At 36.2% G+C, this 12,060-nt stretch overlaps 1 protein-coding gene across 1 annotated transcript in view; it reads left to right on the plus strand.

The window, feature by feature from the left end:
- Positions 1-6,472, plus strand: part of ppm1ba (protein phosphatase, Mg2+/Mn2+ dependent, 1Ba) — a 31,603-nt gene extending 25,131 nt beyond the window's left edge. Inside the window, exons 5-6 of the mRNA XM_066679024.1 lie at positions 800-857; positions 2,796-6,472. Coding sequence (XP_066535121.1) covers positions 800-857; positions 2,796-2,825 — 88 coding nt within the window. The 3' untranslated portion in view covers positions 2,826-6,472. The remainder of the gene's footprint in view (positions 1-799; positions 858-2,795) is intronic.
- Positions 6,473-12,060: the final 5,588 nt, after the last annotated feature.

Genomic DNA, 12,060 nt, shown 5'->3' on the forward strand with positions numbered 1-12,060 from the left:
AACCAATGTTCTGAAACCCAAATAAAGATAGAGTTTGTGTAAATACAAGAGTTCATCAACCTGATGTGTACACAGATACTGGTGTACACCTACACATTGTCTGTGCATTCCTTTCGTTACTGACTTCATACCCACCCAGTACTCTGATTTTCATTGTCTTTCAAACCTTGTTTTTATTATGATCAGAGCTGTATTAGCTTTATGTTAACTTTGTATTCTTATGGCAATACATAAATAAACAAACTGCTTTTAAGCCACCTTTCAATAGCTTTTAAGGTAGGTCTGCATGTTTCCTGGTTTCATATGAATCACACTTGTGAATGAAATGAGATCATATTATAAAAACAAAAAAACATTGTTTAGACATATTAACTAAACCCTTGTTTAGTACATTATCTCAGACACCAACAGAAACAGCTAACACCTTTACCAACACACACTATATTGCCAAAAATATTCACTCCAATCTCTTCTGTGGCTACAGATGCATAAAGCCAAGCACCTAGGCATGCCGATTGCTTCTACAAACATTTGTGAAAGAATGGATCACTCTCAGGAGCTCAGTGAATTCCAGTGTGGTATCATGATAGGATGCCTCCTGTGCAACAGGTCCAGTCGTGAAGTCTCTGCCACTGGGCTCTGGGCTGACATCATATTAAAACCTATGGATTTTTTGTTAAATGTCCATACAAAACCCAAATGCTTGACCTGCATCAATTTATTTATTCATCCCCCACCACCAAAAATACGATTTCTATTTATTTGTGTCTGTTTTTCTGTGCATGTGTTTTCTTTACAGGCACAGTGTTATTGAGGCTGTGTATAACCGTCTCAATCCACAAAGAGAGGAAGATGGGGTGAGTTTCCCGTTTCGTGTTTTTACATTTTGGTCCCCCAGTAAACTCTGTCATACTGTACATAGCACACACTCCTAAGACTGAATATATATTTTGTACAGATAGGATCTGTACTTGAGGTTGATTTCAGTTATCTCATCATGAGTTCAAAACCCACAGCTGGGGTGAGCTCATCCTGCTGGCCTTCTGCAACAAAACACAAAGACTGAGATCACCACACCAAACCTTCTTGTAAAGGATTTATATTGCCCTTGTAATACAAAGAAAAATACATAACAGGCTTGTTTTTGTTTGGAATGATGTTTGTGGTTTTTAAATGGTTCCTCCTAAAGTGTCTCATGATGATAATGATGCTTTACGTCTGTGGTTATGATCAGGTGCCCTGCATACTGGGGAAACCTCAGTGATGTAGTGGGCTCAAGGCTTAAAAAAAGTCTTATCTGAATGCGTTAAGAATAATAGATTTCTGTGTTTGTGTCAGAGTTGTACTGTCTTAAAAAATCCTCAGGGGACATCCAAGAGATTAGTGTGCGTGTGTGTATATGTATGAGTGTAAGGGAGAAACTGTGCCAGTGTGTTATTGGTCTGGGCTCTTGGATAGTCTGTGTGTCTAGAGGATGGTGTTTTCTTGCCTTGGTCTGGTTTTGTGTGATGTGCCCAGTAGTTGAGGTCTCTGTGCTGAAGTCTGAGTGTTGGTGAGAGTACGCTCTTCCTGTTTGATTTGTTCTGTATGTGTCTCCCCCTTCCTGTATCCATCCACTACCATATCCATTAAAGAAAATATATCTTTAAAAGCATAAATAAACAAATGTTAAATCTGGTTTGCAGACAAACACACCCACAAAACTGGGCTGCACAATTTGCGTTTCTTGTAAGAGACTCTAAAAGTTGACAATTTTATTTTTGTGCCCCATCACTATTCATGATTGCTACTCTTTGACTCAGCTTCGATACAGTAACATGTGCACCGAGCAGTCCAGACACTACTGAAAGTTCTGCAACTCCTGTTTGTGCAGCCTAATTTACCAAATTATTGATTGATTGATTATTATCAAAATTGTGCAGTCCTTAGACCTTACTGTGGGGAAAACTATTTACTATTTATAATTTTCTGGTACACCATACCAGTGTTTCTTTTTGGCTTTATTGGGAGTGGACATGACTTATTTCATTTATGCAATGGAGTACTGACTTGGAATGCATACAGTCAAACACCTTTTAATGTATGCATGAAAACACAGACAGGTCACTGGCGTTGTTTCATGTTAGCTAATACCAACGCACTGTAGTCTTTTCTAATTCTGTGTTCACTTTTTGATTAATGCAGCCCTCCTGTTTCATTTGGTAAGTTTAACAACTAATCATGCTTCCTATAAAAGGACGATGTGTCATTGGTTAATGCTTTAAAATTAGGAGGGTTATTTAACGTTAATCTACTGGCATGTACATCAAGTACTGGAGAAAGGAGGAGCTGAACAAATTTTACAAAAACTGAAATCTCTGTTAGATGTCTTTGGACTGAAAGGGAAAAGATTGTGTAGCCTTGTGGATTTTGTTTGGTGGTTGGAAATTAGAATAGTGGTTGTTAGATGGAACTAATACAGTGATTGTTTGATAATAATAATTGGAAGCAGTTCTGGGCTGGTTTTCTTCACCTTTCTTACTTTCACATATCAGCCATGGTCCATGTGCTACATACATGTTGCTGAATGTGGTTTAAATCGTAGATAATCCTGTGCCCTACTTTTGCTTGACGACAAAATTACTCTTTGGTCCACTCACGTTTCTTTATAATTCAATCTTTAGTAAATCTGCCCTTTGAAATGTTATTTCAAAGGGAACTTATTTTTTACTGGATCGGAAATATTTAATAGCTCTTTTTTTTCTTTCTTTCTTTCTTTCTCCTCTGTATTACTTCTCTGTTTTCTTTCTCTATAGAATGGTGCAGACCTCGAGGACCCCTGGTAGCTGCCCAACCTGAGGGCCTGACCCCTACAAGGATCCCTCGGTTTTGAAGACACCCTTCATAATTTTATTTCCTGTTTTGTATAAAACAAGAGCTTGATTGGGCCACCGGTAATGATTTTGAAGTACAATGGAAAAGCAGTCTGTTCAGAATTGCAGACTTTTTTTTTTTTTTTTTTTTTTTTTTTTTTTCTCTCTCAAAAACCTGAGGGAAAGAAGAGCTTCAGCATTAGAAAACACATCATAAAACAAAATACACATCGAACAATAAAGACAGCTTTTTTTTGCGCTTTTTTTGTGGTTGTTGGTGTTCTTGTTGAAACTGATGTTTGGGGCAATGCATGCCCATAAGCGCTGTGGTGCCTTTTTCTAATTGGCTATGGATGGGGAATTTGGACTGATGGCTGTTCCATGGCCTTTGGCCCAGAGCACAACAGAGCAGCTGGGCAATGTGAGACCACTGCTACCCCTTCATTTATGGGGTTATGGACCATCACTGGCTTTAATCAGGATTTTCTTGTCTGATGTTTGCATGTGGAACATGTTTGGAGGAATTGCTACATTACTACATAACCTGTGTGGAAAGGTTTGGAGCTTGAAGACTTTTTGCACCTTCTACATACACACACACCACACACACACATGCTCTGATAGACGTTTATGGAGAGAGACTGCGTCAATATTGCTTCACCCTGCAGTTTATCACTTATTTGGTTGTTAGAATCTTTTAATCCTGCTGTTTCAGAGTATATAGAATATATATAGATATATATATATAGATATATATATATATAAATTCATATATTTTTTTTTGCCTTGAATATTGTCGTTTATGGCTTACAGTTTGAGAAGCAATAGACGTGACAAAGGGTTGTGTCCGAGTCATTCCATGTCAAATTAGTTGGGCTTTATATCACTTGTGACAATATCCTGCCACTGTTATTTGAGCACTCTTGCAATGAGAAAATAGTGTGAAGGACCTCAGTGATGATTTTCAGCTGTAAGTAGTTTAATGACAAATGATTGATTAAAAATTCAAGAGTTCTTAGTTTCCTCATGATGCCTTTACGTTGATGCTAGTTGTTAGTCATAAGCTGATATTCCCATTATCTGAATGAACTTATTCTTTTTATGGATATTGCAAAACATGTAAATACTCTTTCCACCGTCATTTGATGTGCTTATAGTTCAGATGTTCTCTGTGAAATATTTAAGTTAAAGGGAAGAAATGCAGTATATGCTGTTCAGTAGAATTAATTGTAACGTGATTTTTTTCCCCTCCCACTCTTTGGTTGAAACACATTTTTTTCCATCTAAGTCCCCCTCAAAAGAAAAAGGGGGGTGGGAGGAAAAAGAAAAAGCTTGACCCTTTGTCCTTATAGAGTAACTCTTAGTTCTGCTATGGAGTGCAAAAGCTCCTTTCTTCAGGTGATTTGACATGGAATGTCTGCTGTGTATGTAGGTGTATGTGGCTGGCATCAGAAGAATGAAGTGTGAATTGCTCTGGACATACTGAGATTGTACGAGTAATGTGCTAGTGTGACCTAGTTGCCCAGAAATTGTGGGTATTTTCCGCTAAAAGGGATCATCTTGGTGCCCAAGAAAGTCACACTACTCATCACCTCCACTTCTTTCTGTATCATATCTTGCCTTTTTTCCTCCTCAGTTTTCATTTTCACAATGCACAATGGAACTCTTCAAAAAACCTGCCTTTTTTTGTCCTCGGAATATATTGTAAAATGGTGTGGGTTTTTTTTTTTTTTGTTCGTTTTGGTTAGCTGAACATGGAAATACAAGCTTTACAATGACTTCACACATTATTTTCAGACTCAGCGTACAAGTGTGTTACTGATTTTGCTCAAATGCATTTTCAGGAGTAATAGATGACTGCAGAATTCATTGCTAACATGAGAACTGCAAGGTGAAATTGAGCAGAACAATAAAGATCAAGTAAAAACTATTCTTCATCTTGTTTTCAAGTCTAAAATGCCTTATGTAAAAGTCCAGTTAAGGAACTAGCTTTTGTATAATATATTTTATATATATATATATATATAAATAAATGTTCCTGTGAGATGCTTAGATCAACCTTTACCAGCGTGTTGTGTGTGTGTGTGTATATATATATATGTGTGAGAGAGAGAGAGAGAGAAATGTGTGTGGTCAGTGAAACCTTGACTTACGAGGGAATTTACCATTGTATTTTATAAGATGAGCTGTTGCTCTGCAATTTTTTTATATATTTTTTTGCTTTAAAATGCGAACTTTCAGTTCTTGCCGTGCAAGCATCTCTTATCCTTGCTTTTTTTGTGTGTCATTGTAGCATTAAGTGTTTTTTTACACTTTGTCTTATTTTTTTTTATACATTATTTGTTATTTATAAAGTACATTTTTCTTATTTAGAAATGTAACAAAAAGTGTTTTTTGAGGGGGCTGGATCAGATTAATAGCATTTTAATTCATTTTAATGGGGAAATTTAATATGATATATACGCAACTTGAGGTACAATGAATTAAACTCTTAAGTCAAGGTTTTAATGTGTATTTCATCTTTTCACTCTTGCTTTACTATATATGCATCTGCAGTCTGCCACTTTGGTAACGGTTAATCTAGCAAATGTCTCACAGGAACAGTTAATGGTTTCTGCTGTTTTAAATTTCATGTGAATAATTTTTGGCATGTTATTGCAGTCGTATGACAAACCTAGAGAAGAACAGTGCAACTCTGTGATATGTTGCACATTTAGTCATCAAAAACAGTCACTTGTCTTGAATGTGTAACTACTTGGCTAAAAGTTTGAATACAAGCTAGCTGCTGTTTCTTATTAAATTAAGGTATTAATAAGGATTTTGTCCTGCCCTTGTACAATTAACACCCTGTACAATTCTAGGATGACATCATAACCCTCTTGCCGATGCTTTGCATTGGGTGTGCTCAAGTGTGGCTTCTACAGTGTTGGCAGTACTTTTATATGTAAATTATACCAGCTGTTTGTGTGTGTAGCTGAACACTTTTAAAAATAGTTGTACCTTAAAATAGTAGATACCCCTCATTAAAAGAAACCTCTGTAGTTTTTGAATGTAGAATCAAGTTAAGTTTCAGTACCATGTTTTACCTCTATATGACGATGTGGAAGAAGCCTTTCAACCATTAGGCTTGGGTGGTATTATTTTATGGTGTCCACCATTTAAAATGGGTAGCTAGTTTTTTTTTCAGTCTGCCGTAAATAACAAATGTAAGAATAAATTCCAAATACTTTCCAATGTTCAACAACAATTGCAACAACTTTATAAAATGAAGTATTGTTGGTTGGAGTTAGCCTAAGGCTGTGTGGGGCATCAAGCATACATACAGACAGATGCATCTCAATAAATTAGAATATCATCAAAAAGTTACATTTATTTCAGTAATTCAATTCCAAAATGTTAGTCCCAAATAGATTCTTTACAGTGTGATATATATTCAATGTATATTTCTTTTAAGTTGAGGGTGGCACGGTGGGGCAGCAGGTAGGTGTCACAGTCACACAGCTTCAGGGACCTGGAGGTTGTGGGTTTGAGTCCCGCTCCGGGTGACTGTCTGTGAGGAGTTTGGTGCGTTGTCCGCATGGGTTTCCTCCCACAGTCCATATTATGTTGATGATTATGGCTTGCAGCCAATGAATATTAAAATAATATATGTTTGATCACTCTATTTGTAATGAATCTATATAATGAGTTTCACTTTTTGAATTGAATTAATGAAATAAACTTTTTGATGATATTCTAATTTGAGATGCACCTGTACATATGTACGTACATACATTAAATTGCAAAAGATTATATAAACATAGCAAGATAAATGTTTCATAAATAAATGCATCTCTTTCACAGATGTAAATATATACTATCAATGACAAGATTTTACATTTTTTCAACATTTGACTTCCATTTTTTCGGATCCACTTAAAATATGTGCATTTTGTAGTTCTACAGTTACAGACTAGTTCATCTATTCATCACGGAGTGGGTGTTATTTGAGTGGGGAAGCTAGTTGTGTGTTTGTAGCGCTAGTAGCAGTGAATCAGACACAGCAGTGCTGCTGAAGTTTTTAAACTCCTCAGTATCACTGCTGGCCTCAGAATAGTCCACTAACCAAAAAAAAAAATCCAGGTAACAGTCCTGTGTCCACTGATGAAGAACTACGACCAGCACAGACTGTGCAGCACAATGATCTACTGTCTTTGACTTTACATCTATAAGGTGAAGCAACAGTGTTGGTATGTGTAAGAGTGGATGAGACAGCTGTGCTGAGTTTTAAAAACACTGTGCCGTTCATTGTCCACTCATACCAGTGCAACATACACTAACACACCACCATTGTTATTGTCACTGCAGTGCTGAGATTAATAATACCTGCCCTTTGTTGGTTCTTTTGAGGGGTACTGACCCTTAAACCTAAAGGAATGGAGACTCTCAAAGTATGCAGAGCAACCTAATTGATAACCCAATATCAATAAACTTTAACTCATTCTGTACATTCAAAAGGTATTTGTACTAAGTCAGTGTTAACCTGTTAGAGATTGACAAACAGACTATCTTTAACCTGCTGTTTTAATCAGTTACATGTACAAAAGTAACATTTTGATGGACGTCTACTTGTCTGAGTAAATGATTATACTTTTTTATTCATCCAGGTCACATAATTGTGAAGAAAATAATCAGCATTTTCCTCCATTTGTTTTAAGTTGTGAAGCACTGACTGATTGAACTGGCTTATTACTGGCTAACACACTCACAATTAGAAATAGTTCTGCGAGTGTTGTTTCTCAAATACACACGAATGAAACTGCCCCACGTGGAGGTTCCGTTGTACTTAGCATAAAGACATGCTGGGTCCTTGCTAGTCACTGAGATAAGTGTTTAGTTATTAATATTTGAGGCCCTGTTTGACGTCCATCCACTGCAGTAGTTTGTTAGCAGCTAGCAGAAACTTCAAGATTCAACAATGCAGCTGTGGGTCAGCACCCCCTTGTTTGCAGATTCATGAAGGGGGCTTGCCATGCCCTGCCAGTGACTATGCAGCTCATCCCTAACTGGGACCTCTCATTAGTGCTGGATGCACTCTCCCAGCACCCATTTGAATCCATAGAAAATGTCAGTCTAAAGCTGTTTCCTTACAAGTTAGCCCGGCTCCTGGCTTTAACTTTAGCCAAATGGGTCAACGGTGGCGGTAAAGTTAGGCACTGTTTATTCATCATTTATACGCGTGTTTTAGTTTTTTGGACTAAACATAGCTTCGCACTCCAGTTCTCACAGATCAGTTGTACTAGTTGCACATTTGGCTTTCACTGGAAATTTTTGTCTGCCATTAGCCCAAGGAGCATATAAACCTCTTCAAAACACCTTGAGGTAAAGTTACGAGGTGCTGTTGTGAGTCCGATAAAAAATAAACGTGAAAGCTGCTGTAACTTAAGGAATTTTACAAGAGTAAAATTGAATAAAGAGTCAATTTCAATGAGCTCTGCATTATGTGGTGATTTACATGGCTCCGGCCAATCAGCGCTCTGCAGGGTTTACACATCCCATTACCATTTAGTACCTAGTCGCCATGGTTGGAACCTGGAGCAAGCTGGGACTGAAAACGTACCCGGTTCCAGGGACCAGGTACCAGATTTGGCCAGTGGAAAAGCAAAAGATCGAGATAGAGAGTTCTCAAACATAATTAGATATATTCTGAAAATGAAACATTACAGGCTTTGTTATGAAATCATTACTCATTCAGAAATAATTATTATTACTAAAACCCTCCATGAGAGAGCTCTAAAGCATATTTCTGACTAGTACAAATCAAAATTGTAGATCTCTTAAGCTGTTTTAGTCTAAAATGACACAAACAATACAAGTCCTAACTCCATTTTACTAATAAGAACTCTAATTCAAGATGTGTCTATGGTAGTTTTTACTAGTAACAACTTCCATTTCAGATATCAACTATAACATTTTTACTATTAAAAATACGATCCTACATATCCATAATGAAATTCTGTTTCATTATGATTTCTGATTTATGGTGAAAATTTGTCAAACCATGACAGTAAAGTCTTAAAATGTTGAAAACGATTTCTGTAACAGTGAAATACGCTAAATACTTTTATCAGCCAAAGCACTCATTTTAAAAAATACATTATTTCACTAATAAATGTACAAACTATTAGGGGTGGTACAAGTGTCCAAGGACTGGGAGGAGCTAAGACTCATTAGGGACGTTATTTACTGTAAATTATATGAATTTTTTTTAGTGTAGTCATAATTCTCATATCTGTAATTACAGTAAAAAATCAGATATCTGCAATTATATTTTATATGCAAATGTAATTTCACATATCAACAATGCAATTCTGACTAGTAAAAAGTCCTAGTCCACATATCCATAATTGAATTCTGACTAGTAAAAATGCTGTTTCAAGATCTCTCAAATTAAGCTTTTACAGGTAAACATATGCAATAGACATATGTAATTTGAGTTCTGAAATGTGATTTTAGATATCTACAATCTACAGATTTGACTAATAAGAATTACATTATTTATATCTAAAACTAGAATTCTTACTAGTAAGAATTACATTCTAGATATCTGTATGGCAAGCTGTTTTTAATGTTTAATAGTAAGAATTTAAATCTTACTATTACGATTTTAATTGTAACTAGTGAAAATTGAATTACTGATATCAGGAATTTAATATTTACTAATAAAAATATAATTGTTGATATCAGAAACAAAATTTTCACTAGTAAAAATAAAATTTCTGATATCAACAATTACATTTTTACTAGTGAAAATGTAATTCTTAGTAGTGATAATTCAAGAGTTTCCCAATCCATTTTAGTGGGGGAAACATTTTTACTAGTAAAAAATACATTTTTGATATCCAAAATAAATTTTTCACTAGTAACAATTTAATTCTTGATATCAAAGATTTAATTTTCACATGTAAAAATTTTATTTTTGAGATCAAAGATTGAATTTTAACTACTGAAAATTTATTTTCTGATATCAAGAATTTAATTTTCACTAGTAAATATTAAATTCCTGATATCAGAAATTTAATTTTCATTATTGACAATTGAAATCTTACTAGTAAAAACTGCTTTTTTCTAGTAAAAATTTAATTTTCACATGTGCAAATTGAATTATTGATATCAAGAAATATAAAAAAAAATTATTAAAAGCTAAAACGGTTTGCCATATACATTTTTACTAAATATTACTGGAGCTATCTGTAATTATATTTTTAATAGTAAGTATGTAAATAGAACTAGTAAAAATTTTATTGTGATATTAACAAATACAGTTCTGACTTATCTAATTAGTTTCCAATTGTTTTGGAGCTACACATTTGGGTGCCCTAAGCAAATGCTTACATTCACTTGCAAGAATTCTTCAAAGTTCACGTTAAAAGAGCCGTTTTTTATCGAAGTATCACCTGTAGCGTTACTTTTTTCACTACACATTTACATGCTTGTAGGTTCAAAGTACATGATAAATGCCAAATAAACGTCCTGAAATACAGTATGCTAAGATATACAGGTGCTGGTCAAAAAATTAGAATATCATGAAAAAGTTGATTTTTTTCACTAAGTCCATTCAAAAAGTGAAACTTTTATATTATACTCATTCATTACACACCGACTGATATATTTCAAGTGTTTATTTCTCTTAATTTGATGATTATAACTGACAACTAATGAAAACCCCAAATTCAGTATCTCAGAAAATTAAAATATTAATTAAGATCAATACAAAAATAATTTTTAGGAATGCTGGCCAACTGAAAAGTATGAACATGAAAAGTATGAGCATGTACAGCACTCAGTACTTAGTTGGGGCTCCTTTTGCCTGAATTACTGCAACAATGTGGTGTGGCATGGAGTCGATCAGTCTGTGGCACTGCTCAGGTGTTATATGAGAGCCCAGGTTGCTCTGATAGTGGCCTTCAGCTCTTCTGCATTGTTGGGTCTGGCGTATTGCATCTTCCTCTTCACAATACCCCACAGATTGTCTATGGGGTTAAGGACAGGCGAGTTTGCTGGCCAATGAAGGACAGGGACACCATGGTCCTTAAACCAGGTACTGGCAGCTTTGGCACTGTGTGCAGGTGCCAGGTCCTGTTGAAAAATGAAATCTGCATCTCCATAAAGTTGGCCAGCAGCAGAAAGCATGAAGTGCTCTAAAACTTCCTGGTAGATGGCTGCGTTGACCTTGGACCTCAGAAAACAGTGGACCAACACCAGCAGATGACATGGCACCCCAAACCATCACTGACTATAGAAACTTTACACTGGACCTCAAGCAACATGGATTCTGTTCCTCTCTTCTCTCTTCCTCCAGACTCTGGGACATTGATTTCCAAAGGAAATGCAAAATTTACTTTCATCAGAGAACATAACTTTGGACCACTCAGCAGCAGTCCCGTCCCTTTTGTCTTTAGCGCAGGCGAGACACTTCTGATGCTGTCTCTTGTTCAAGAGTGGCTTGACACAAGGAATGCGACGCTGAAACCCATGTCTTGTATACGTCTGTGTGGTGGTGGTTCTTGAAGCACTGACTCCAGCTGCAGTCCAGTCTTTGTGAATCTCCTCCACATTTTTGAATGGGTTTTGTTTCCCAATCTTCTCCAGGGTGTGGTTTGTGCTTGTACACTTTTTTTCTACCACATATTTTCCTTCCCTTCACCTCTCTATTAATGAGCTTGGACACAGAGCTCTGTGGCTCACAGAGCCAGCCTCTTTAGCAATGACCTTTTGTGTAGTGCTCTGCTTGTGTAAGGTGTCAATGGTCATCTTTTGGACAACTGTCAAGTCAGCAGTCTTCCGCATGATTGTGGAGCCTACAGAACTAGACTGAGAGACCATTTAAAGGCCTTTGCAGGTGTTTTGAGTTACACAATATTCTAATTTTCTAAGAAACTTAATTTGGGGTTTTCATTGGTTGTCAGTTATAATCATCAAATTAAAAGAAATAAACTCCTTCCTTGTGAATATGTGTGTGTGTGAGTGAGAGAGAGAGAGAGAGAAAGAGAGAGAGAGAGAGAGAGAGAGAGAGAGAGAGCGTGTGAGAGAGTGTGTGTGTAAACAACCGTGTACTCTGAACTTGGGCAGGTCGTTATAAATCAAACACCACACAGATTCTCATCACATGCTAAGAAACGGACTCTGTTAAAAGACCAGTATCTCACGGTATTGTTAGCTGAGGAGA

This window comes from Hoplias malabaricus, chromosome 8 (assembly GCF_029633855.1).
Source record: "Hoplias malabaricus isolate fHopMal1 chromosome 8, fHopMal1.hap1, whole genome shotgun sequence".
Classification (NCBI taxonomy): Eukaryota; Metazoa; Chordata; class Actinopteri; order Characiformes; family Erythrinidae; genus Hoplias; species Hoplias malabaricus.